This window comes from Agelaius phoeniceus, chromosome Z (genome assembly GCF_051311805.1).
Source record: "Agelaius phoeniceus isolate bAgePho1 chromosome Z, bAgePho1.hap1, whole genome shotgun sequence".
Lineage (NCBI taxonomy): Eukaryota > Metazoa > Chordata > Aves > Passeriformes > Icteridae > Agelaius > Agelaius phoeniceus.
The window spans coordinates 60,074,599-60,102,359 of NC_135303.1; the positions used below are offsets into that span (position 1 = coordinate 60,074,599).

General features: G+C 40.3%; 1 protein-coding gene across 10 annotated transcripts in view; it reads left to right on the forward strand.

Annotated features, from left to right (window-relative positions):
• Window positions 1-27,761, forward strand: part of TJP2 (tight junction protein 2) — a 50,698-nt gene that overhangs the window by 2,937 nt on the left and 20,000 nt on the right. The window contains exons 1-4 of one of the 10 annotated variants that reach the window (XM_077171855.1): window positions 22,019-22,208; window positions 22,834-22,857; window positions 23,674-23,751; window positions 26,035-26,088. In XM_077171855.1, the coding sequence (XP_077027970.1) occupies window positions 22,137-22,208; window positions 22,834-22,857; window positions 23,674-23,751; window positions 26,035-26,088 (228 nt within the window). In that variant the 5' untranslated portion in view covers window positions 22,019-22,136. Of the gene's footprint in view, window positions 1-4,633; window positions 4,871-21,998; window positions 22,209-22,748; window positions 22,858-23,610; window positions 23,752-24,665; window positions 24,755-26,034; window positions 26,089-27,761 lie in introns of those variants that run through there. The other 9 variants (XM_077171856.1, XM_077171858.1, XM_054651772.2 and 6 more) reach the window with 9 other exon arrangements.

The following is a 27,761-nucleotide window of genomic DNA, read 5'->3' on the forward strand; positions in this document are numbered from 1 at the left end:
AGTATTGCTGCTTTGAGACTTGGAAAGTGTGTATAGCTGTTCATCCTTGCAGTAAATCAGAGACAGACAACAGACCAGACCCTGCAGCTGCATGCCAAAATCTTTATGTTGCATAATCACAAGCTGTACTTTGGAAGTGGAGACAAGGGGCAGGAGAATAATTGCCTCATTCTGCTTTAAGCTGGCACTTGAATCATGCAGTAACTCCAGAATTATAGGATAATTCAGGTGGAAAGGGACTTCAGGAGGTTTCTTGTGCAACCTTGTGCCCAAAACAGGGTCATCTGTGAGATCAGAACAAGTTGCCTGGGGCTTTACCCTGTTGGGTTTGAAAACATCCAAGGACAGAGACCGTAAAACTTGTCTGCAGGGTCCATGGTCTGTCTGTCCTCATGGGGAAAATTGTTTCCCTTTATGTACATCTGAACCTGTTTTGTTTGAACTTTGGCCCATTGTCTCTTATCCACCTTGCACTACTGCTAAGAACCTGGCCTCGTCTCTTCAATCTCTTCCTGTCAGCACCGGTGGGCTGCTGCTGAGTGTCCTGAAGCCATCCTTCCTCCAAGCTAAACAAACCCAGCTGCCACAGCCTCCTCTTGCAGAGCCAGTGCTTCAGCCCCCACCATCTTGCTGACCCTCCTTTGGACTCACTTCTACACACAGTAGAAAGTGTTGAGATAGTATGCAAGGTGTCCCTTCTCCAGTCCCCCCAGGACAGAGATCAGGATTACTGTGCCAGGTATGTGACAACCCCAGTGTAGAGCTGCATGTTTGAACCATATGTGTGGAGCTCCTGGGTAGGTCCTGAGAGTCAGAGGTCAGCTACCTACACATCCTCTAATCCTGGAGGTTGAATCTGTTAGTGTCCAGCTTACTATATAAAGAAGCAAATGTAATTGGATTTATGAATCATTTAAGTAGGACTGGGCTGACTGATTTGTGTGATTTTGCAGGCTGATGACAAATGGCAGTCTAAAGAGATTGCCTGGAAGGGAAGGGGGAAAGGCTGTTTTACAACATGGTATTTTTAGAAACTTCTACAGTGTCTCGAATGACAGGATCATGAACACTTGCTTAAAAACAAGAGCAAAACTGGCATCTCTGTTCAGATAGTTCCAAAACTGGACTAGCAGCCTACATTCCCAGTATCTCTTTCTGAAATCAGTTCCCAGCTCTTAAAGGAGTTTGCCTTTTCACCGTGCTGTCTAGCACCACTACCAAGTGTTGAACTTTAACATTTAAAGAAACAGAAAAATAATTTATTGTCATAGGGACATGTTAAAAGGCTTGATGGTGGAGAGGAGGCAGAGAGAACCTGAATCACAACATGGTTGCTGCCCACAAGTTGCAGAATAGCCTTACTCTGTTGGCTGGAGTAACAGTGAGAGCAGCTGCTTGTTTTAAATTTGCATCCTCTAGTGTAGTGTTAAATGGGTGTTCTCTCTGTGGATGCTGGAAGTGGCACAACTGCTTCATTCACAGTAGCATTAGATAATTTATGGAATATGTCCTAGGTTTTGCATGACTCAGGCTACAGCAAGTGATCTCTAAATTAGTGCTACACAGACCATAGATTCGATCTGATTGTAGGCAAAAATGTCTCCCTTGATTACTTAAATTGAAAATCTCAATGGGAAATGTGTTCCCTGTGAGTTATTTGCATGTTTTTCATAAAGTTAATACCAATAATCTTTCCATTGAAGTTAATTTTAGAATTCCTTTATACCTGCATAACATTCCATGAAATCCCCTGCAGATGATGCTGTTTTGTAGGGTCATTGCACATGCAGAAAAGCTAGTTCTAAATGCTGCAGAGAGCAGAGCTGCAAATGTGTAGTAGCCCAGTTCATATAAATTTTACATGGTGCTGATACCCAGCCTTTACTCTTCATGATGCAGTATCCCTTGCAGGACTGACTAGAACTGGACCTGCACCTCCCATTTCAAAGGGAGACCAGTCACTGAAATGTGCATGCAGTCATGCCTCCAAACACAGAGGCTGCTCTGGGACCTGCACAGACACATCAGACCATTTGGCTGAGGGTCCTGCCCCTCTTCTGCTTGTGTTGTTGTCCCAAGTGAGTTTTGGCTAGTTTATAGGTATTCTTTATCCACACTGGGGGGTTTTGTGGTGTTTCAGAGAAGATGAGACAGGAGAAGTTGTACCTAATGGTAAACAATATGCTTGAGCTGCAGGTGGGGGGTTTGGTTTACAAGGGAAGAGAGAGAATGGGGATGCTGTGCTACCATGGAATAGCTCTTAAGTAAATTGAATGCTTTGAGAACATGTTGTCCCTTTTCCTAACACAGGAGCAGAAACTTGAGGTGCTGGAGGAGTTTGCACAATTCTCATCACTGTTTACACTGGTATCCTTCCATTTGTTGCTTAGCTGGCAGTGTCTTCCTCTCATAAGGCCTTCCTGCATATTCATCTTGGGAGGACATCTTGGTCAAGAGCAGGCCTGAAATTTTGCTCTTAGTGGTTGAATTGCAGGATAAGAAACCTGGCAATTGTTACTACACTGTTTCTTACATCAGTCCATGCCATCGCTATATGAGCATCTGGGCATTTGGCCAAGCTCTAGAGTGAGCATGAGCACTAGAGGCCACTTAGTGCTCACATTAGCAGGCTGGTATGGGATAATTTGTATGCCCATTGTGGCAGAGTAGCCGTTTAGTTTCAGGGGAAAAAAAATAGAAAACGCGAAAGGATATGTATACTTTGCTCTTAAAAGTGAGAAATTCTATGGATAAACATGGGAAATATTTAGAGAGCCCATATGGATTATTTTCTATCTATTATTGCAGAATGCAAAATAAAAGACAAACTGACAGGCCCTTCCCAGATGGTATTTTGTGGTAAGGGATCCAGTCTGTCTGGCTTGTGGTCAGTTCCTGCATCTGTGTTTCACTTACCTCAGGCTAGCTTAGTGTGTTAACCCTCCTTGCTGCCCTACAGGTCAGGGAAGTATAGCCTCTCTTAGTGATAACACCTTGTGGCTTTGATGAAGTCACAGAACATGCCAAAAGGAGGCATTAGGTCAAGCCACAGCTTTTGTCTGGAACCACAAATAATCCTCCTTGGCCTCGGACAGGATAGGCAGACCTTTAGGTTGCTCTGACTGGCACTGCCTGCTCTCGCCAAGAAGCTGTGTCTAGTGGGGGAATCAAGAGTGGTAGCTGTTTATCTTTTGCCAGAACCTGTGTGGAAGGAAGCTGCTTCAGGAGGCTGGTGCTCTACTTTATGCTACCATGAACTTTGCATATGTGTTAAGAGATGGTGGTCAAGAGATCTGGTGGCTTCTTTTCCTGTCCCACCTCATGTCTGACAAGTGCTTTTCAAAAAGTATATTGCCATACAGCTTGAAACAAATGTTTTTCTTGCATCTACAACTATGTAGTTGTCTGCAGAAAAATCATGTTTTCATTGTGTCGTGTCATTTCAACACATACTGGATGGTGGATTTCTCTGCTAATGCTGTGATATAGCATTCCATGCTGATGTTGCCAAACAGTGCTCTTTGGAAAGTTGCCTCCAGTTTGCAGAGGTGTGCACCAGTGTGGAGAGTGACAGCTGTTTTGCCTTGCCATGCTGTATCTCATGGACGAATTCTTGATGCCAGAAGCTATCACAGTATCCCATTTGTGTGAAGAACCTGTCCTCTTTCATTTTTCCAAGTGGTCCTGACTTTGGCCTAACTGCTAGTATTGCAAAAAATTGTATGGTATCACTCACTTGTAAAACTGAGAAAGGAACAACATCAAACAGGAGCAAAGTTCATGCTTTGGCATTTTTTTTGCTTATTCTCTTTAGATTTAAGGTAGGCAATACAAAGTAATGGGCTGTTTGCTTTTTTTTTTTTTAACATTGACTTAAGAAAGTTTTTCCCTTACAGTTGGTTCTCATTCTTAGTTTCTTCCTTCCAAGAGTTGATTCAAGTATTGCCTCATCCACCCAAAATAGCATAAAGCCAGGAAGACAGCAGCACTTGGGAAAGAAGTCTTTTTTTCTGAATATAATGTGGTTGAATTTCTGCCGATCTTCTCCTCCTTAGTGTTTTTAGCGACCACTCGTTTCTGCAAGCTCTTGAGAATAGTTAACTCAATAACATGCTTTTTTTTTACAATATGTAATTACAGCTCCCAAAGCAAGCAATTTGGCCTCTGAATTAATAGTAGTGGTGTGGACTTTCAAGACTGGTGTGGAAGGCTGTTAGGTGGTGGGAAGGAAGTCTGACCAAGGCTGTGGACGTGAGGAGTGTCAGCTGTGTGGAGGCTTTAACATCCACGTCCTCCTAAAAACACTGGCAGAAAAGGTGGACATGACTGCGGCATGTCTGACAGAACCGGGCTGTGGATACTGTCCAAAAGCCTCGTATCAGGAATGCTACCCGGGCTTGGGCCACCAGCCCCATCGCTCGCGTTTATCCTGTGACGGGCGTCAGCTGCTGGCCGCTGCCAAGGGCAGGAACACAAGAAATATTTTTGTAAATGGGGAATAACAATTCTTTTCTTCCCAGGGAGAATGGAAGTGTTTCTTTGCCTCCCCGGGGCGTTTACAGGCACGATTGGCTGGCGGCGGGGGCGGCCGGGCCCCGGCAGGACAAAGTCTCTCTGTGGAGGGCTGCTCAGAGCCGGCTTTGTCCTGCCGGGCTCCGGCCGCCCCCGCGGGGCTCTGCCGCAGCCCCTCGCCAGCGGCCCGGCTGGTTCCCTCGCGGGGCGGAGGCGGGAGAAGCATTCCCGAGGCTGCCGGGACTGCTGACCGCCAGCCCCCGGAGCCGCGGGCGCCGGGCCTGGCGATGTTACTATGGGAGCGACGCAGGGCTCCGCCGGGAGCGGCCCGCGGGAGCCCGCGGCCGGGGCGGAGCAGGTCGGTAGCATCCCCGTCACCCACCGCGCTCCTCCTCCTCCTCCTCCTGCTGCTGCCGGGCTCACCCACCGGCCCCCGGCAGCCGCGGGCCCCCAGGGGACGGGACGGGAGGGGAGAGGCGGCGGGCGGGCGCACAGGTGTGTTTGTGACCCGCGGGACTCGCCTGCGGCCGCGCCGGGGCCACCCGCCCTGCGGGCGGAGAAGCCGCGCGTATGGAGGGGAGGACCCGCTCCGGGAGGGCTGCGGGCTTGCTCCGCGCTTCCCACCGGAGCGGGCTGGCGGAGACAATGCTGGAGCCGAGGGCGGTGGGAATACCGTGGTTTTTCCAGTCAAATGGGAGCGGGGAGGCAGCCTGTGCTCTGAAGCGCTGGCGGGTTCCTTTGGTGCCCGAAGGCTATACGAAGTTTTGTATTTTAAATACTGGTTGGGCTCAGGGTGGCAGGTCAGTGTTGTAACCGAAAATAACCCCAGTGGAGAAACAAACGCAGAAGTTTGGTGAACAAAAGCCGCTTCCCCCTCTCACTGGTCCTGGCTTTTTAAGATCGTCAGATTATTGCTGAACTGCAACATTCAATGTGGCTATGGAGTAGTAGGCAGCATCTGTCAGGAGGGGAGGGGTGGTGTGGTGTGCATGCCGGCATATAGAAAACTGAACTTATCTATAGTCACTTCTCCTACCCCCACTAAAATGTGGATGGAAGCCATAAACACTTATTTACACCTCATACTTTGTTTTGTGTTTTGTAGAATAATCGGTACTCTTAAGTATCCTTGAAGTGCTGATTATTTTATGAGATTATTCCCATACTCTGTGTATTTGGGTTGTTTATAGTTTGAATGGTTTGGTTTTTCTTTGTTGTAGGTTTTGTTTGGTTAGGGTTTTTTTTTGCCACAGAGGTTGTGCAGTTAATCTGGGTAATTTAATCCACTCTTCTTGTTCTGTTATCTTCAACCTCACCTGTATTTGAGTGTTGCATCTCTTCTTAATCCTTTTTGTAAGCCCTTTGCCACAGATCCCAGTGTATTTGACACTGTTGCTCCAGTACATTTGATAAGTAGGTGTAATCATTCGCTGTTGGCTGGGGTGAGAGAAATAGAAACAGCCATAATAATGTGCTGGTGCCTTGCAGGGGTCTCTTGGGGATGAGGTTTACATGTGCTGTCCCGAGATGATGGAAAGTCTGATTCGTGCACAGCTGAGCTACAGGAGTTACAAAGCCTGCATTTAGAGATGTATACTTCACATGGCTATAGCTTAAATACTTCATTTAAACAAAGTTATAGTCGTGGAATGATTTCTGAAGTAAAATACTTTGCAGTGTATTCAAACAAATGTAGTGCCAGACTGTGTTGTCTCCTCCATTTGTCCCAAATAGCAACATTTTTTTGGCCTGCTTTTATCAATATCGGTGGAATCCTTTTGACGTTAATGGCAATGCTTCTGTTCTGGTAAAACATGTGGGTTTTCAGGTCTCAACTGAGTATATGGCATTTTTTCAAACCACCTTAGGGCCTGCTTTTCATGTAAAGAAGTAAGAATTAATTGGTTTGGTTAAAACGTCTTTTTGGGTGACAGCTGTGAGTCCATGCAGTGTGGAAGTTAGTTGTATTGGTTATGAATTCAGTACCAGCTTCTCTGTCAGCAAAAGGGGAGCTTTGGCTGATCTTTCCCTCTGTCAACTCTGTGAGACTGTGAGAGAGCTCATGTTTCTTAGGTGGACTTAACTTAAGTAGGGGAGACATGGTCAGTGTAGCTACCATGATGGTTATGTTCCTTATAATACAGTTGCTGATAAGGCCACAATTCCATTTCTTTTATCAAGACACCAGTTTGCTCATTATTTTGTAGAAAAAGAGAGAAGAACCTGGAGAGATACTACAGCTATGAGTTCTAGATTCCTTTTTATTTTTCCTAATGAAGCTGTGCAAACAATATAAAATTTATAACTAGGAATTCTGGCTGTAATTTATGGCTGTTAAAATTGAAAATGAACTTAGAATCCCTTCATCTTTTAAAGACATATTTGGAATGTGTTTCTTACCATGAAAATTAAAAACTCTCCAAGAATTTTGTGTCATCTGTGCTGATAGGAGAGACATATACTGTAAGTACCAGCCTTCAGGCAGATTTATGCTCCTGAATGCATCCTAACTGGAGTGTATAGTGGAAAAAAATATGTAAATGCAGTTGCTCTCAATGCTTTGTGAGAATAAAGCATCATCTAACTTATTAAATAGTAGGAGACATGCCTTCATGAACTCTTCAGGCATCTCTATCCCAGATCTTCAAAATGCAGTAAAGAAGAAAATTCTCCTTCAAGGCCTGCAGTTCTAGCAATTAACTAAATAGACAGATAATCAGCATCAGCCTTCCAGGTATTTGTGTCTTTTGTTGTGCCCAATTAAGTAATCAGGGAACAATATCTTTTTTGTGTATTCTGCCACCAGAGTCTCTAGATCTGAAAAACAATACTGCGTGAATGTTTCATAACTGAGTTTTGGATGGTTCTTGTTAAAAAAAACACACTATTAAAAAAAAAAAAAACTTGGAAAGAAACCAGCTCTGATCTACAGCATCTGAATACAGCTACAAGAAATAATGCACCTATTTGTTATTCATTGATTTATGACTTAATAATATGTATATATTTAGCCTGTCCTACCTTTTGCTTGCCCATGCGTGCCTATTCTGTGATAAGAGAGCATTCTGTATGCTCACCCTGTATGACTTTTAGTCAGTATGAGCTTTTCAGAGATAATGCAGGATGTCTAGCTAGACTGTCATTCTAGTCTCCATAAACAAAGCTCTGAGAAGCAAATTGTTGGCCTTTGACTGAACTGAGCAGCTTGCTGCCCGGGTCAGCACTTGGCACTGATTGCTCTTCTTTCTATGTTCCAGCACTTGCAAAAATGTAGTGGATAATGTGAGTTTCTTTTAATGGCTGTGGCTGAGGATTCTTCTGTCCAATCAGAAGAAGTATTTCAGAAGCTTTTTGAAGAGTTGCAGAACACGATGAAAAATAAGTTACATTTTTTTATTTCTTTCTTTTCGTAGAAATTCTTATTCCAAGAATAAAAAGTGGTCAGTGGTTTTGCTTATTCTGTTCATAGAGTTGATACATTATTAAAGCAATTGAAGTGACAGTAGCATAGCTAATTGGTAGCATGTGTGTGCATGCTCTTTAGATGATGCATAAGAACTCATTTATGCTGTGTGGAGCTGTACTTACATTGTTTTGTCTGTGGGCTAAGTAACGATTATAGTTTGGCTGTGAATTTTTTATTTTCTAACACTTAGTCTCCTAAAAGTCTTTCAGTGGGGATATTGTTTCTGACTCTGTACTTTGGCAGGATCTCCCTTTCAGTTGCTGGCAGTTGACAAATACTTGTATGTGCTTTACCTCAGTATGATGTGTTACATTAGGGCAAAAAATCCCAGTGTCAGACTTCTGAAGACATAGTGTTGATTGCAGACAGATGCCTGCTGACATTTCCAATAGCTGCTGTGCGCTCAGCTCCTCTTTGGCAGCAATTCTTTCCTGGCTGTTTGTGTGCAGTGCCCGGTGCCCCTGAAGGTTTTAAGGATAGGTTAAGTTGGCGGAAGAAGGTGAGGAGCCTGTACCTCAGAGACACTTGTCAAGCTGTTGGTAGAATGTGAGACCCCCCGAACCAGAGTGCTGTTGCTATGTCCCTCTTTGCTGTCCCTTTAGTGTATGTGAAATACTTATAATCTAGTTCTAACATATGTGGAGGTCTCAAGTATGTTTATCATTTTCTGAATGGCTTTTTGTTTGACAGGTTATTATGATGTCTGTTAAATGTTTGCTGTGGTGTTGAACTACAGAATTTAATTAGTTAAATTTTATTCATTAACTTCTCTCCCCTGTTTTTTTTTTTAATTTGACCTAATTTTCAGCTCCTTTTCCAAGCTTTCTTTTCCTGCTTTTTATTGTAGGAGCCAGAAGTTAAGTTCCTAATGTCTTCTGCAGCAATATAAATGGACTAAAACTCTTGGATCACACTAATTTGATTAGATTTTTCAAAGCATTTTCATCTATAGGCAGGTACATAATTTCAGGTTTTTTTCAGATGGGAAGGTTATTATGGTTTGCTTATGCTTTGTGTGTCAGAAGGTTCTTGAACTGTATAATGCTCTTTCATGTGGCTCAGACCACAAGAAGAAAACTTTCTATTCCAAATCTCAGTTGAGAATGAACTAGTTGCTACCAAAATGAGATTTGCTCAGGGTGGTAGTTTAATGGAAGCATTTCTAAACCTTAATGATTCTGACCTGTTTACTTTCCCTTCAGCCACATAAGCAAAAGGATTCTCTTGTTTTCTTTCTTAGTTCTTTTCAAAGCCTCATGTGGTTTATGAAAGTTGCAAAAGGAGGAATAATTTTTTTTTGTTACTTGCTGAACTTGTTCTGGTAAGTTTATTCTTTGTGTACTCAGTTTGCAGTTCAGTGGAAGTGCCCTATTTCATAGGGATGTGTCAGTTTGGTTTCATTTAATGGTTGGATTGGTGCCTGAAGTTACTTACATTGATGTTACATGCATGTGAAGTGTTTCAGTAGAAATATTGCATCAAGTTTTAAATTGTTGTGCTGGCATCCTTTCAAGTGAAGAAAGAAGGGCTGCAGATAAACTTGGATTAGTGCTATAGGAATGAACCAGACACGTGAAAGTTACTATCTTGATATGAAAGAAAAGGGGCATCTGACTTCATCCCTCTGTCCCTTGTGTTGATTTACTGCTTGTTTTTTGACTGCTATCACTTCATAATTTTAGTTAGAAAAGTCATGCTTAACAACTGCATGGTAGGTATACTTGGAGTTCACATTCAGCCTTGCAAGAAGATTGAGGGAAAGGAATGAAAACCACTTGAATTTTACCACTCTCATCTGCCCTTCTGTTGTTTTCTTGCCTCAGAGCGTTGTCAGGTAGGGGTGAATTTTAGTGTAATACTATTTTATGTTGGATGATAAGTTGCTGGTGACACTGCCCCAGAAGAGTTCAGAGCTGTGGCTATATGATTGATTTTGTTGTTTGAAAAAATAATTACAGTCCTTTGGAGGCTCTGAGGAGGAGCCTTTGCTGTGAGTAAAGGGATTCTGAATGTGTTTTACTAAAGCAGGTGCGGCTGGCTTAATCCATTGTCTCTTGGGAGAGGCTTGGTCTTGGGAGGGGCTGGGTGATTATTTATTTACTCTTTTTTCCAAATACACTGTGAGGAGTATCAATACAAGACTTACAGACCTAAACCCTTGAACTATGCGATCCCTAGATCTGCACTTGAATTCGTGCATCCCACTGACTGGATGACAGAAAAATTGCCTAACTCCCTTTGGCAACAGATTCTGTTTTCATTTTAGTTACATGCAAGCCATGTTAAAGTTCAGGAGTGAACTTCAGCAATGCTCTCTGGCATGGCTGACTGGACTGTTGAAACATCTTAAGAAGGAGAGGTGAGTTGCTTTAGACCTTGAAGGCAGGAGGTGGTGGTAGAAGGAAAAGAATGTGGAGAGTTATGATTAGTGTGACTGGAAAACAGTGAAAAGTTGGCTAATAAATTAAGCTGTCTGTTGTGGCATGTATATAAATGATGCTGAATGTATGACTTCAAGTTCAAAACAGCTTGATTATTTTATAGAGTTTTGGTATCTTTTGGTCAATGTGACCTTCAGTTTGATGTTTGTGTTCTGTGAGGCTTGTGATACAGTGTTGGTAGTTGTATGAAATGCATTGTATAGCATGAATTTTATGAGGTTTTAGGGTGAGATATGATCAAATGTACTGTTAAATTTTAAACATTACACAGAGCTATATTCAGGTTTACTTCCTTCAGACGAGAAAATAAAGCTAATGTAACAGTGTGTAGTAAGATTACATACTTAGATACATACACACAGGAATGCTTGACTAAAAGTAAAATGCTTTCAAGAATACCGTGTATCGTTGTTCTATTAATAGAGTGAGAACAAAGGCTACTAGAAACCTTAACAGGGATAGAAAATCTGGTTCGGGATGCAGCTTGGAAACTAACAATTGTTCCATTGTTTGAATTGTCTTGCATTATGACTGGATGATTAAATATAAATGCAGGCCTGATTGGATTGTATCCCAGTAATGAATTGGCCTTTTAAAAACCAGTTGCAGGAAGCAGTAGACAGGTACCCAGCTTGTTTTTCTCAGAGTTGCAGGTGTTGAATGACCAATGGAATAACAATCTTTTGATGCTAGAGTTGGTCACTTCTACTGCTTGGTTTGCTACTTGAATATGGATGCAGGAAGATGAAGCATTCAAAAACAGTAGCAGTACAAAGTGTACTGCTGAAGTTGAATAAAATGATAATTAGAACTTCGGACCATGTAATACATATGGTGCTTCAGTGGTTTGGTAGTTTTTGGGGGTTTTTGTGTTTGGGTTGTTGTTTTTTTTTTCATTGTTGTTGTTGGTTTGGTTTGAGGTTTTTTGTTTGTTTGTTTTTTGGGGTTTTTTGGTGGGGTTTTTTTTCTGGGGTTTTTTGTTTGTGGGGGTTTTTTGGGGTTTTTTGTTGTGGTCTTTTTTGGTGGTTTTTTTGTTTTGTTTTGTTTGTATTTTTGGGGGTTTGTTTGTTTGTTTTGGGGGGGGTCCATTTTTTCTTTTTAATTTTAAGATGCCACAAGAGTAAAAGCTATGTTTTAGTTGCAGAGAATAAATAATTAATGAAATGAGGCACTCCAGGAATGGTGGCTGCACTTACTTTATTTCACAGTTAACATAATTTTTTTCTCAATGAAATCTAACTTAATGAAATTGATTATGTACACCTACTGAGTCTGATTTACCTCACCCACAAATCCTGATACTGCAAGCACACCAGAACCAAACTTCTGAATTTTTATTTTATTATGGCAAAAAAAGTTCAAGTCTCCTTGAACTCAGCTTATGCACAATTTGCTGTAGCACTTTAATTCTCAGACTTCATTTGTGTGGGTATCCCAAGGAGCAGAAGGTACAGAAACATGGTGACTGTAAAGAAATGTGTTATGTTTACAATTAAAGTGAATGGGGCTGACTAAGTCAGAAGTAGCTTTTAAAGCCAGTGTTGATCAGGTGAGTTGAAAGTTCTGCATCCCTTCAGTAGTTGCCTTCCTGAAGCGTACACAAAAAAATCTTCCTAGCACCATAATCTGTGTGACAGGATGAAAGTCCAGGAAAAACATTCAGAAAATGAAACTGCAAATAAACTCTCCCTTTTCCAGTGTGCATGTGTGTATCCAACATTCAAATATAATTGGTCTGTCAGCCTTTTACCTCAATTAATTTTGATCTGCTGATGAAATCACTTGGCTTCCAGGTTTTTATCTTCTCAAGCCTTGTTGAGTCTTTAAAAAACAGGTGGTGGAGAAATGTATTTTACTGCAAGAATGGGCACATGGCTGTGCCTCAGGAGGTGAGGTTTGTTTTCTTTCAACACCTGTGGGAAAGTAAATTGTTGTTTCCAAGGCTCCTCCACTCGACTGGTGCTGTAGGTCCCAGAACACTTGGGAAAACCAGCTTCTGGCTATCCTCTGTGAAGCAATATGTGAAAAGGAAGACTTCTTTGATGAAAAAAAAATGTTAGTTGCTAGAGTGTTATTTCTCAATGAGCAGAGAGTGTTATTTCTCAATGAGCAGAAACTGTTTTCTAAAAATTAAAATAATTTAATCTGGGGGGGGGGAATGACACAGACATGATGACAGGGGAATAGGATCTGTTTTGTTTTTTCCCCAAATGGCAGTTTTCTATTTCAATTGAAGCTGTTCCCTCACAAATTTTGAAGAACTGATTGCTTCCTGCTGGGGGAGCACTGGAATAATTTTACCACGGCAATGAGAGAACTGTTAAACAAAAGATAGAGAACTTGCGCCTGGAATAGCTCTAAGCTGAATTTTTTGAGATTTAGGTAATTAGTAGATAAGACCTGAGTATCTTGCAGCTGTGTTTTGAATACAGTCAGTTTCTTTTTTCCCCTCTCTTCATCTTGAACAAGCTTTTATTTCATTTGTAATGGGATTTTTACAGGGTTTTGATGATGCCTATGTATGCATCTAAGTCCAGCAGCAGCTGTAACAAGCACAAACTACTCCACTCGTGTCTACCACTTATCCCAGAAAAGTTTTGCATGTGTAATTTTAATTGGCATAACATATGGGTGTTGTAAATTGATGCTGAGTAATGTTTGGAACTTGTTACACTCTGCTGCATAAATGCTGCTTTTTGCCCCCATCCCTGCCTCTGATCATGGTGAATGATGACCTCCTCTGGGTAGCACCAAACCAGTTCTGGTGACTGCTTTTGTAGTAATGCCTTTCCACAATAATTAGAGAGGGAATGAAAATGGGAATCTCTTGCTAAAAGGATTAGCTCATTCAATAAGTGTCACTGTTTTAAAAAGACACCACACAATCCCTAGTAATTTCTGCATACTCAGTTGAAATTATTAAATGTTGCTCTTACTGTCAGAGATCACAAGTACTGTGAAATACAAGTGAACTAATTCTGGAAAATCCCTCTGGTGTAATGAGAAATTATTCTTTTATGTCAGAAAAATCAGGTCTTTAAAGGACCTTGTGGTACTTTCTGAAAGTGTAAACTGTTTAAATTCAGGTAAAAAGCAGTTAGGAAGAGAAAGTTTCACTCTGAAAATGTAACTATAGCTCTGCTTTTTATTGTTAAGTGCTAAAATGTGGGAATGCTGATTTTCAGGTACCTGTTTTCATGGCATCTTGGTGTCTCTCTCCACATTCGTGCGTGGTTTATCTTTGGAGTACCAGATCTTTCTCTTTTTCCAGAACATGAAACTGCATGAGGAATACATTTGTTTCCTTTTTTTATAAACAGTTCAATTAATTCCTGAAATAAATGTGGTAAGAAAAGGTACTTAATAAAGCTGGAATCAATAAAAAACCAAAACAAAAAAACAACCCTAACCCCAGTCTGTTTGAGAAAAGGAATGAGCTTGAGATAAGAGAAGGAAAAGAAAAAGCACCTAACAAATTTGTTTTAACATCACGTTTTCTATCATATTTATTATGAAAGGCCGGTTTTGAAATAAGATGTTGGCCTAGTGAGAATTCTCAGAATTTTTATTTTTTGCGTCTGTGGGTTACGGTGATGAAGATCTCTGAGCCCCAGCGGCAGTGGCCGGGCGCGGGGCGGCGGCGGCGGCGGCGGCTGTGCCGCGCTCCGTTCCCGCAGCGCCGCTCTCCCCGCCGCTGTCCCCGCCGCTCTCCGCTGCCCGCTCGGGGCTTTAAAGTGCCCTGCAGGAATTCAGCAGGAAGCGGCAGCGCTGCTCCTGGCGCTTGCGAGCCTTTGTGACGCGCAGCGTGAGCCGGCGGGGGAAAGAAAGCAGGCTTGCTTTCTGCTCGTCTGTGCCACAGGGCATATTTAGTGTGCATATATGTGTAAATAAAAATTATATTTTGCTCTGCACAGGACATTCCCAAGAATCACACCATGTGCCTGAGAGCATTTTCCAAACACTTGTTTTTCCAAAACATTTTCCGAAGCAAATATTATATAATATAACTGATAATTTGGAGCTCTGTCAGGCTGGTGCTGGAATCACTTCCCTGGCGAGCTGTTCCTGTGCCCAACCACCCTCTGGGTGAAGAAACTTTTTCTTGTATCCAACCTAAGCCTCCTCTCACACATCTCCAGGCCATTTCCTTTGGTCCTGTCACTGTCACCGCAGAGAAGAGCTCAGTGCCTGCCCCTCTTTCCCTCACAAGGAAGTTGTAACTGCAGTGAGGTCTCCCCTCAGTCTCCTGTTCTCCAGGCTGAACAGACCAAGTGACCTCAGCTGCTCCTCATACAGCTTCCCCTCAAAGCCCTTCACCATCTTGGATGCTTGCTTCTAATAGCTTTATGTCTTCTGAGGTATTGTAGTGCCCAAAACTGCACACAGGACTTGAGGTGGGGCCACACCAGCACAGAACAGACAATCAATGAATATATTATTATAATATAATCTATATAATATATATTTTCCCATACTATTAAGTAGCCTTAAAGCCACTTAGGAACTTCTGTATTCCTGTCTTTTCCATAGAAGCCTTTTTCTCTATTTCTTTTTATTCCATACTCCTGGTTAGATGGCCAGTCCTAAGAGTGGTGATGAATGGGGCTGATTGCCAGAAACAAATTGAGTTTCCTAGAGCTCAGTACTGGGTCTGGTCCTGTTTAATAATTGATGATCTGGTCAGATGACACTAAGTTTGGTGAGAGTGCTGATCTGCTTGCTGGATGGTAGGAAGGCTCCAAAGAGGGATCTGGACAAGCTGGATCTGTGGTCCAAGACCAACAGCATGAGGGTCAGCAAGACCAAAGGATGGGTCCTACACTTTCATCAGAACCCCAGGCAGTGCTACAGGCTGTGGACAGAGTGGCTGGAAAGCTGCCCAGCAGAAAAGAGCCTGGGGGTACTGGTTGACAGGAGCTGAACATGAGCCAGCGTGTGCCCAGGTGGCCAAAAAGGCCACTGGCATTTGTTAAACCTATATCAGCAATAGCCTAGCCAGCAGGATGAGGGAAGTGATTGTCCGTGTGTACTCAGCACTCGTGAGGCCGCACCTGAAATCCTGTCTAGGCCCCTCATTCCAAGAAAGACATTGGATTGCTGGAGTGTGTCTAGAGAAGGGAAGCACAAATGGCAAAGGGTCTGGAGTGCAAGCCCTGTGAGGAGCATCTGCGGGAGCTGGGGGTGTTTAGCCTGGTAAAGGAGATCAGGGATGACCTCATTGCTCTCTACAACTGCCTGAAAGGTGGATGTAGCCCGGTGGGTGTGGGTCTGTTCTCCCAGACAGCTAGTGACAAAATGAGAGGACATAGGCTCAAGTTGTGCCAGGAGGATGTTTCAGTTGAATATTAGGAAAGGTTTCTTCATAGAAAGGGTTATCAAACATTGGAACAAGTTGCCAAGGGTTGTGGTTGAGTCACCATCCCTGGAGGTATTTAAAAGCTGTGTAGATATACTCTTAGGGATATGGCTTAGTGGTGATCCTGGCAGTGTTACGTTAACAGCTGGACTAAGTGATCTTGGAGGCCATTTCCAACCTAAACGATTACTTTTATAAATTCCTGGTACATCCTTAAAAGTGAAGCCTCATCTGTTGTCCAAGTCGATTTAACTGCAGAGTTCTAATATTTGTTCTGCCATCTCCCTTGGCCTGCCACTTCTGCTGACAGAAATGGCAAGAGAGTAATTCAGTGAGAAAAAATGAGGGTGTTTTTGTGGCTTTCCAAAGCTGTCTTGGCTTCTTTTTAAGAACTGAACAGCAGAATTCACAGAGTCAAGGGGCTGCATGTAAATGAGCAGGAGGAGTGTGGAAACTGTGATGGTCAGAAAGAATTTGTTTAGTTCATACCGTGCAAAGCTGTACCCCAGCCTATGAAGTTGTGTGTTTGTGAAGGAAAAACTGCATAGCTAAAGATGAAAAAGGGTGTTGGTCTTGTGAGAACCTTCCAAAAGTGCTCATTTTTAGAGACAAGGAAACTTTAACAAGTCTGAGAAGAAATCACCTAGAAAGCAAGAAAACAAACAAATTAAAAATAGAATGTACCATCAATTTTCATAACCAATTTCTAAGGTGAATTGTGACTTGACACCAAAATATTTTAAGAAAATCCTGATTCTCCCTTTTCTTCCTTTAAAAATGCTTGTCCCACTTTCTGAAAATTTTCAATAAAATTGGTAAATGTTTGGTAAAAATATGCAGGAAATACAGTTTTCCTAGAGAGTATCTTACTGTCTTGAACTGAAAAAAAAATTCCCCAAAAACAAGTTGCTTTTTTTTTTCCTTCCCAAAGAGTCTACCATATGCATTACTCAAATATTTATATGTGCATATATAGCCTCCCCATTTTTATTTAGGTGCTTCCTTAGTACAGAGTTGAAACAAAACAGAACTTTACAGTGATTATGTGCCCTATGCTATAATCCACCAAAGGGGTGCCTTATGCCACATCCTTTACTATCTTCTTTTCAGTGTCAAGGTTAGTCCCTTTCTATTTGGAATTGCAGAAAAATTAAATCTTTACAAAACTCAAATCCCATGCCTCTATTTTGATGTAGGTTTGGTTTATTTTGGTTTTTTTTTTTTGTTTGTTTGTTTTTTTGGGTTTTTTTCTGTGCCTGGGCAAATCCCTGAAAAAATTCTCTCAACTGGGGATGTTGTTTCATCACTGTGAGCCATTTGAAGAATACTGCTGCAGAGACTGCTGCACTGGGTGGATTGTGTGATATCCTTCATTTCATTTAAGCTTTGTTTGTCATTTAAATGCTGTGAGCTGGACGAAGTGATACATCTTGCATGAAAAAGCACGCAACTTGTCAGAGATCCAGATCAGCATAGATCTTCACTGTGTGTGAAACCTTTTTCCATCCCCTTGGGCTAATTTGTTAAACAATTTTTTGTGCACTGTGAGATCTGGGGCATTATGCTGTGAATGTTAATATCAGGGCTACAATGCAAATGAGACCTAGATGCATTTGTCAATTAATATTCTCAATCGTTTGATGAACAGTGCTGTTGCCCTTCATCTCCCCAGTGCTGGGTAGAAGTGGATTCTGGTTCAGTTTGCAGTCTGGAAGGCATTTATTGTGTCATAGTGCAAGAAGAGGTAAAAATGAATGCAGGCTCTGCCACCCTGGAGTTCTTCCTCACCTGTTAGCTGGCTCAAACTCCCACAACAGGAGAAGGTTGATCCCTTTTTCCCAATTACAGGAGCTGTTTTCCTGCAAGACTTGTATTTGACACAAACGAAGGAAATCTGTGTGTTGGCTTCCTTGCACAACACTTAGGCTACTTGACTTGAAGTCAAGAAACCTAAATTATGCTCTTGGCTCTGCAGTTAAGAGCTTTGGTACTGGTTGATTTGTAAGAAGTAGTAGTTTTGCTAACTGGAAGCAAAAATCATAGTGAAATAGCGCTCAGCAGAGTGTCAAGTAATGACTGTGGGCATTGTTGTCATGATGGATTCATACTATTCCTGAAAGAAGTGAAACAAAGGACCCTTTTATTATTGTTTAGTTAACTGTAGTTAACCATTCTCATTTGGTCATTTAAAAAGTTTTCATGAAACTTAAGAAGTAAAGATTGGTTTGTGAATGCCTGGAATAGGCTTGTTGTACTTTATGCAGTATTTGCTGGTACTGTTTTAGATAGAATTTACAATTTATAGCAACCGAATGGTATAACTCCTGAGTGAAATATGATTAAGAAAAGCTTTGAACAAAATCTTGGCTTTTACATGAAGAATGGTTTTTGTTTCTTTATAGTGACATTCAACTTATCATGATTTTATCTTATTTATCTATGAAAAACAAATTCTTAGAAACATTATGCTCAATTTATGGTTTTTTAGGTCTTTTTAGGCAGCCCTTCAGATTGCTGTTTCTACATCCATTGTGTAAAAAAAGCAGTTTCTGACACGAGGTCTGATAATACACAAAATCACAGAGAGATTTGGGTTGGAAGGGACTTAAAAAATAATGTAATTCCAACCTCCTTGCCATGAGCAGGGACAACTTCCACTTGACCAGGTTGCTGATGAGGGTGTTTGTTACCTTGCCAATACAGCAAATGTATTTTGCTAATATTTGTTCTTGTTAAGTAATTTGGATGAAAGCAAACCTTTTATAACGTAACTGATAATTTTCCATTAGTGGGAAGAGGAAGAAAGGTTGTCTGTCTCATTTCTATGTGAATTTTTTCTTCTCCTTCAAAAATTTCTCCATGTCAGAAGTATACCTGTGTGTACAGTTTGTGATTTTTTTCCCCCCAGCTTCCTGCATCCTGATAATATAACCCACTGTGATGTTAGTAACTATTTTTGATTTTACTGGAATATGAAAGTAGAATATGATCTTTTACCATGGAACTGTACCTTAAATTTCTTCTTTGTGCCCCTAGGAGGAAAGAGAAGGCATTTCTGCCATTGTTGAAGAGCAGTAATCTTTTACTTCAAGTGGATATCTTTTGCAAACCATTTTTTTATAATTTGTCTTTATTTATTTTGAGCCATTCATCATTCTAGGAACCTGTTTTTTGAGGAGGATCTGTTGCTGTTCTGGGAGTTGCTGTATTGGTGCAGGAACCTATATGAAAAATAGGATATGCTTCTCTGAATCGGAGTATTTATTGGTAGAAAATAAGGTACCTCCTTTTGTGTAAGATGCTGGCTGTATTGTGAATGATCCATGGGCAAAAGTAGTTTTTTCTCATTTTCCTGGATCCTAATCGAAGGTCTGCTGTATCATACACAGATAATTCATGGGAACACACCAAGTGGAGCCTTCTTGCAAGTGGCTTCCTCACTGCACCAGAGAGGCCCAGTAAAGGTCCTGTTCCTCTTCAGCTACATTTCATTATGTTAGGAATACTTGGCAAGCTCTGGCTATGCAGCTTGTGTTGCATCATCATCATCATTTTGTAGACATTTTTAATTATCTGGGCTATGGCATTCAGCTGAAAAAGAGATGTGGTACTTCACACCACACACTGATGTGCAGATTGCTTATTTCACTGAGCCTCCACTCTATACAGAAGGCATTTCTTTAGTGTTACCCAGAAACTGAAGTGGATCAGGATCTTTGAAAGCCTGTAAATCTAAGGCCATCCGTTTTTGTCCATCATAATTGCCTTTATGAGGGCAGGAGAGATGTAAAGGCAGTTTCTCTGATAGTGTAACTTATCTTTGAGAGCAGGAATACTTACATCTTGATGCAGCTTTGGACTCTCTCCACTTGGCTGTTCCTGTCATTGGCTAAAAGAGCCTCTGTCTCTTAAAAGTGGATAGCTTTCACTTGAACTTGAAGTTCTTGTTTATCTTTGTTGTATAAGTCTGTCTTTAGGGAAAACCTAGACTCAGCTTACATCCATAGTAGCATATAAAGGGGGGACAGGAAAAGTTAGAGGGCAAGGACCTCTTTTTTTTTGGTGTTACTTCCATAATTGAGCCAATAAGACTGTTTAAGGTATCCTTTCTGCTTGCTTGGACAGATTGTATTGCTTGTATAGATTATGTGTGAGGAAACACCCTTTTTCTTCCTTGTTTTTAGAGGAGGAGATCAGAACATAGTGCTAGGTTTAAAACTTTGACCCCAGGGTCAGTGGACAGATGCAGCCTGCTGCTGTAAGATTTTGTTGTGATGTTCTGAGGTTGCTTGGTTGAGTTTTTTGAGAGTTCTCTTTTTCTTCTCACCGTCCCCACTTTATAAACCAGATCATCATGCTTAGTTTTCTTTCCCCATATGATTCACAAACATTTTATTATCAGAATAGATTCCCAGAAAGAACCAGAGGGTGTATCTGTCATTGGAATTGAGCTTGCTTTAAAAAAGTTTCAGTTTTAAATGTCTGTGGATAATAGGTGTGATATGTAAAAGGTTTGCAATTGCCTTTATAATCTTGTGCTAGGAGTGAAGTTAGATTATAGTTTCCCTTTATAGTTATTTTTGCAGGTAAAGTGAAAGGATAGTGTCTGGGACAATGCTTGTTTGGAATTTTTTTCATCTCCATTTAAAAGGATTGAGTTGAGATATTCCTATTCTGGAGATACTGTTTTCCTTCAAAATTAAACATCCAAATGCAAACACCTGCATCTTTCTGCTAACTCTCTGGTCTCTTCACTTGCATTAACATTCCTAGATTTCTTGATTATTTTTTAAAATTTCTTTTCAGAAAAATTTCATTTTAAATTTTGGTGGAGGCAATCCATTCATTTTTCCTCATTATATTCCTTTAAAGAAAAAGGATAGTCCAAAACCAAAAAAAGAAAAGTCCTTGCTATTATAACTGCTTCAGCTCATGGATAATGTTTCACAATTTTTATTCTCTGATGTCATCATGGTCTTTTCTGCTCTATTTGGAGTGCTTCTGAAGTTTTTTTCAGGGCAAGGGGGAAGAAAACAGAAAAGCTAAAAAAGCACTGCTAGAGAAGTCTCAAAGACATACTTACATTTGTTTCTTTTTCCTGCCCTTTTTGTAAAAATAAATAAATAAATAAATACCAGTTTTGGAAACTGTGAATGTGAGTCTGTTGAGAGGAATGTGCTCTTTAGAAATGTTGATGGAGATTCTAAACTATTTTCACCAAACCCGAATAAAAGTCTTCCTCATGTCCAAGTGGGTAGCCTGAGTTGGGGGCCGTTGTCATTGTGCTTCTCCTGCGTCCCCTTGGTGTTCACTCTTGGCAGCTCAGTCATGAAGGTGCTAGCCTCTGTTCATCCTAGTTTGGCTGGCTAGTGCAGAGGTGGGCTCACAGTCTGAATACAGAATGGTGAATTCAGTCTTCATTTTGAATGGAAAAACTGGAACACATGCTTTGTCCCGCTGTGGCCCTCCTACCCACTATTCTCCCTAATCGCATCCCCCTCAAAAAAAAAAAACAAACAACAAAACCAAAAATACTCAACAAAAAAATTCCACTGAAAAATTAACAACACAGCCCTTCACATTTTCCACTGCTGTCTAAATTAATACTCTTTAACAGTTAAAATTGCTCTACTAGTGAAAAGTGAAATCTATGTATAGAGGTTTTGATTAGCATTTTTACAAACCTTGGTATGTCTTCCTGTCTGTTCACTGACTGTGAAACTTACGTAAAGTCTAGGGGAAAAGTTCACTTGAGGCTTAAATTTCACAGCATTCATGCAGCATAAATGGGAGTGATAGCTTGACCTATTTTCCAATAAAGTAACCTATCTGTTTGGCTGTACAATTAGCTTATCGTTCTTACAAATGATACTTTACTAAATGTTTGATGGCAAATACAGTTATTTGCAGTGAGTACAATTTTGTATTTATTTCTCCTTTTTCTTGCTGGAGCCAAGCCCACACAGTTCTGTAAAATATAATAGTCAGTATATGAATTTCCAGATCGTGTGTGCTGTGCTTCTTAAGCCTCTTCTCTTGTAAATTTAAATTAGGTTCCTGGTGGGGTGAACCCCTTTGTGCGTCGAAGAAGAGTAAGGTGCTGCATAATGATCTGTTTTCAACACTTCTTTTAAAAACAAACAAACATAAGATTACAGCACTGCATTTTTCTGGGAGTTAGTTAAAATCACAGTGCATTTCCTTGCTGCAGTTTTGATGTGTTTCTGTGTGAAACTGACGGCAGGATTTGTTAGAGTATGTAGGCCACTATTGTATTAGAATTACATAACAGTGTTGAGTGGTGGAAACAGATGAAAAGACGGGATGTACGGCGCTCCCTCACAGATTATATCCTGCAACAATGAAGACAGCTCAAGCTCTGCAGAGAATGTGGTCACATGCAGTCAAAAAGTTGGGGATTTTGAAAGGGCACGTGAGTTGCTTTTTGTTGCATCTTGCTCCACGTCTTTTCTTCCCCTCCTCCCTTCATATATCCCTCCCCTTTCAACTCGCTTTTATAGCCAGATGATTGTTGTGGCAGGTCTTCTGGTTTTCTTCTTCCTTCAGCATGAATGAAGTTGTCTTCGGTGATCTCTCAGTAGCAAGTAATTGTGTAAATCTCTTGATGACAGGGTTAGAGCTGCAACAGCTGCCTGTTTGTTGCACACTGGCGATTTTAGCACTTTGACTAGTTTCCTGCCAAAGATTCTGCTAAACAGTCTATTTTGGGTATTTAGAAAGCACCTGTCATTTTAGTATATGAGCATTAGACAGATTTAAGCAAATCCTGACTACAGTGTTCTAATTAGAAATGGACTGACTATAGTCCCTAATGAATTTAGACTAGCTAATTACAATAATTTGCATTTACTGCAGGTAGCCTGTTGTCTGTGTGAAACCTGGGTGGTAAAACAGTTACTGTTAGTAACTGGAGGTGGGGTTCTTAACCATTTGCCTGCCTTTCTCTCTCCAGTGTTTTGGTGTGCAATCTTGCAGTGAAACTGCGATCCTGTAAGGAATGCACAAGCTGCTCAGGATCCCTTTGTGTTTCCTTACAGATGAAGTATGAAGAAATTGGCAAGGTGATGAAGGATTTTCATAACTCATCACTTGATGCATTCAGAGGAAAGTCACATCACTAAATGTGGAGTACAGGAATTTCGCAGTTCGGGTGGAGACTTAGATATTAGTTCTGATCGAGTCCCCAGCTGATGATTTGTAACATTTGTAGTCTCTTCCTCCCTCTCAGTCTTCTCTTCTTCATTACTCTGATGGTATGGGTTAGCATTGTGACAATGGCAGTACATTTTATAATGTTAAAGAGATTATTTTTTAGAGATTGTTTTTGCCTTACGGGCTTCCAAGGTGACCATTCAGTTCTTTGAACTGTGTTGCAGAGCCTGCATTGCTTTATCAGTAGGGCAGAGCTAGTCGTGTTGTCTTGGTAATTACATTGTACAAAATCAGCTTTGCGAGTACATAGTGTGCTTTCCTTTTCTGATGCAGAGTACAGCAAATGGGAGACAGTTTCCCAAGGAGCAGTTTCAAAAAATCGATTACTTTACAGATACTTGCGAGTTTAAAAGTGAATTGCTTAATTCTCTTGTTGAATTTTCAGTAACAGTTTCAAGGTACAAATAAACCCCAAAGATATACATAGAATGTACCTGAGACAGTCACTGATACTATGAGGATCTTTTTCTAGGCACAAATGAGATTATACTATGGGCTTGGCTTCTTGCAAGACCTTAATTTTAGTGTCTGTAGGCAGTAGTTTCTCTTTCATTCTTACTACTTTTTTTTTTTTTTTTTTTTTTGACCAGATACCATAAAACTTACTTGTCAGAGTAAAGTAAACTTAACTCTGTAGGCTTATGATGCTTTGGTTTACAATCCAGTACATCTCTCCACTTGTGCACAAGGTTATACTTATGCCACTGCTCATGGAAGGCCTAGTTTTCTGGAAGGAAATTCTCGTAAGTTTCCTATTTCATATCCTTACATCTGTCCCTGATCCCTTTACAGTACTTTCCTCCGTCCTTTTCCTGCAGTGTTGTACTGAATAAGCAGTCATTTCTCAGGCCTGTCTCTGTCCCCATGGGTAGTAAGCTCCCCTTGAGCGCGTTCTGCCTGCCTTACTCTCTTGCATCTGCTCAGAGCTAGCCTCAGTATTCTTGGCGGGGAGGTAGTGTTGGTAGGAGCTGCACTCAGTGCAAACTGAATTTAAGTGAAGTTTGTGTTACATGTGTAAGTTGTTGAGGCTTTTTTATCAAGAGAAGGATGGAAAAGATTTTCCATCTTCTGTGCTTCTACAAAGTTTGAACCTATCTGCTTGTCCTTCAGATTTTACCCGTCATTTAGTACTGACTTTCATTTCTAAAAGTTTATTCAGTGAAGTCAGATGGAATTTAAATGACTCTGAGACCCCTCTTCAGCACAGACTTATTTTTGCAGAGCTTAAAAATACTTAGAAAAGCAGGACTGCAGGAAGGGTCAGTAGTAGGTAAACTGTTCCCTACATGCCAGATAAGCAAGCCTACTTACTTCCATTTACGGCAACATCACAGCAGTTTGAAAGAAGAGCTTAGTTAAGGAGGAATTTTTCACTTGTGGCAGAGATTCTCTGTGTAAGGGAATATATCAACTGGGTTCAGTTTCAGATAGCTGAAAGCTTTGACATGTTAGCTGGTTAAATGGCAATGCCAGATAAAATAATATTACTATGTGATTCAGCACATTCAACACTGATCCCAACACATATGTGTTTTAATACTAATATGAATGCATTCTTGTCTGACCTAGACAAGTCAAAATTTAGAAACAATTCTGTGTATTACTTTTAATATAAGCCATCATCTCCTACATCTATTTCTAATTTCTTTTTAATTAGACACCGGAGATTCTGGAAACTGGAAAGCATTGTTCATTTTCTGGCAGAACAGTGGAAATTAAACACTGTTCAGTGTTGTAAAATTCCTGGTAAGAATGCTGAATGTTTTGCATATTCCTTCAGGATCTCTGAACAGGACTTACTTTTGTTTTTCAATACAGTGAATGTGCAATGGCAAATGTAAATCTAGTTTCTCTTTGTGATGCACGAATCAACTGGAACTATGCAAAAAGGGGTTTTTTGCATATGAAAAATAACGTCCATAGGTTGCTGAACAGTTGTGCATTGGCAGAAGTCTTACTCTGAAAATGCAAGGGATGCCTTAAAGTACAGGCATACCCTTCTGGTGTCACTTCTCTGTCTAATGTTTTGGAGTTTAGCTGTCATTACTCCTGTGATGCCTTTAAAAAGACCATTTAAGTCTGAACTGAGCTTTTGTCTGAGATTCAGTCTTCTGAGATAAAATAAGACCACTTTCAGTAAAAACAAATAAAACCTGTGGCTTGACTATGTGCATGCACATCCTTATGCAAGGCCTGGATTTTTCTTCTGCAATGGACGCTTTCCATTTTGAAATGTTTTCAGTGTCATTTTTCTGCAGTGCAGTGGCTCATTTCTCTCCTAGTTTTACGGGGCAGACACTGAAGGCACTGGCTGTGTACTATATGATGCATCACAGCTGGGTGATTATTCTGTATTATATTTTAAGCTGTGGTGTTGGAAAGATTTCAGGTTATATCATGTAAGATAAAAGCGATCAGTTTTAACTGGAAATGTGGTAAAAAAAGGTCTCTGAGCAGTGTCACAGAAATGGCTATACCTGTACTATATAGTGATATATTGTGTTTTCCTGTAAAATTTAATTTCTTGATGGGAACCTAAATATTTATCTGTGTAATTCATAGTGGACAAAACATTTTGTTAAATCTACATGAACAAGATGCAAGAGATCTGAAGTCTAGTTCATTTTGAAAACGTCAGTTTCAACTGCTAATCTTACTGCATACTGCGACAGAAAGGTCTTCCATAAGTATTTTATGTGTTATTTGAATCAGGGCTGTAGACTGCTAGTTGATCTGAATTAAATGCTTTTGCTGAATAAGGATTTTTCCAGAAAATCAGAATGAGCTGTTAAATCAGTGAAACATGAAGGGATTCTACCACTCTGGAGCTATTAATATTTTTTTTCCTTTTTAAAAAAAATTGTCATCATTTAAAATATGTTCATTTCATACTAATTTTCCCAAAATATTAGAATATGCAAATTATTTTTAAACTTTTTAAACCTGTGTTTTGGTTGGGTATTTCACATTTTAATTTAAATATTTATGTGCTATGTGTTTTTCTAATTGGTTTCTGTGTGCAACAGGCCCCAGGCATGGAAGAGCTGATATGGGAACAGTACACAGTGACCTTACAAAAGGTGAGTGAGTGCCTGTTATATTTTTAGTTTTCAAATATTCAAGCACTGGTTTACTCTGAGTATGTTTTGCAATAGATGTCATTAGCATGTCTGAATCTAGAATAGGATTAATTAATTGTTCAGATCAGATGTAGTTTTTATTTTAAAGCTTAGTTGCTACTCATACAGTAGTGCAACTCTTTAATGTCAGGAGTAAATTCAATTAACAATTTAAGTGCCGTATTTGCTGCTGTTTGGTCTTTCTAATGTCAGTGTGATATACCACATGTCAGCCACATAGCTAAATTCATTATTGGAGAGCCTTAAAAATAAAGCAGATGGTTCTATCAAGCAGGTTGTGGTTGATGTCCAGGCTTTGTAATAATCACTGAACAGGATTCCACTGATTTAATTTTGTAAGATACTTTAATATATGCTAGTGTAGAATCCAGTAGAAAAGCACTGTCATTAAAACTTATTAAAAGGTGGACTCTAAGTGTCACTTTAAAAGAAAAGAGGAAGTGTCTCATAAAGTGGAGTCCTTTTGAATTAAAGAAAATAGAACACTTGTGCCTGTGCCCTTTAATAGCTGGGCTGCTACACCACAGTAGCAGATATGCACTTTGGCTTCAGTGGTGGTAGTCTTCCCAGCTGTTCTGATGATCTGTGTTCAGTGAGCAGCCTGCACTGAGCTGCTCAAGTTTTTCACATCTTCTGCAATGAGCTGACCTTGATGACCCAAAAGAGGTTGGTTTTTAGGTTACGGAGGTAGACAGGAAAAACATTGCAGAAGAAGATCTTAGTTCCTGTAATTTCTAGCATTTCAGATCTCTGATATTGTGTAAGTTAGCATTACTTCTTTACCACAGAGGCAGTCTTAGGCTACTTAGATGGTGAAGGGCTACTGAACTTGCTGTATCAGCCACTACCATTAATTTTACCATTACTTTGAATCTGTTGTTTTGGTGTAAAACATCAAACTGCTTCCTATAAAATTAAGCTGTAGCAAGTAAAGTGCTGTTTTAAAAGAAAGCCACATTGCTTTTTTCCTCTTCAAAGAAATAATCAGTTACTATCAACATTAGTGGAACATGAGGTGACATATGATGAACTACACATGCTGATTGGGTGTTGGGGGGAAAGCTTTGATTTGCCACTATGTTAAAACATTTTGTTCAAATGTAACATAATTTGTAATTTTTAGTGATATGATGTGTATGTTAAATAGCAAATAAAATTAAACTTGTGTATTTTTGTGCTCCCCTTGCTGTCAGCAGTTCAGTTATGCTAACAGTTCTCAGGTTTGGTGGTATTGATATGTTTCCTTGGCATTCTGTGAAGCATTTCTTTGGTTTTATGAATGTTATCTTAAGACTGCTATGGATCTTTTATTTCTGTGATGACAGGTGTGACATAATTTACATATTTAAAATAGATGATTGTGACAGAGAATGATTATATAGACAATGCACAAGTTCACTAATTACTCTTTGTAATCAACCATGATCTTGTTATTTTGATTGAGGAACTACTTAGTAATCATAATGAAGATGAGATCCTGGGCAAGCTGTTCTACTTTCCCAGGCATCACTAACTAAATAGATCTACCTAACAATGAATTTGGTATAAATAACCCACGGGATGGTGAAGCAAAATGCAGGCAAATTTTATTTTCTTTACTTAATTACTAGCAA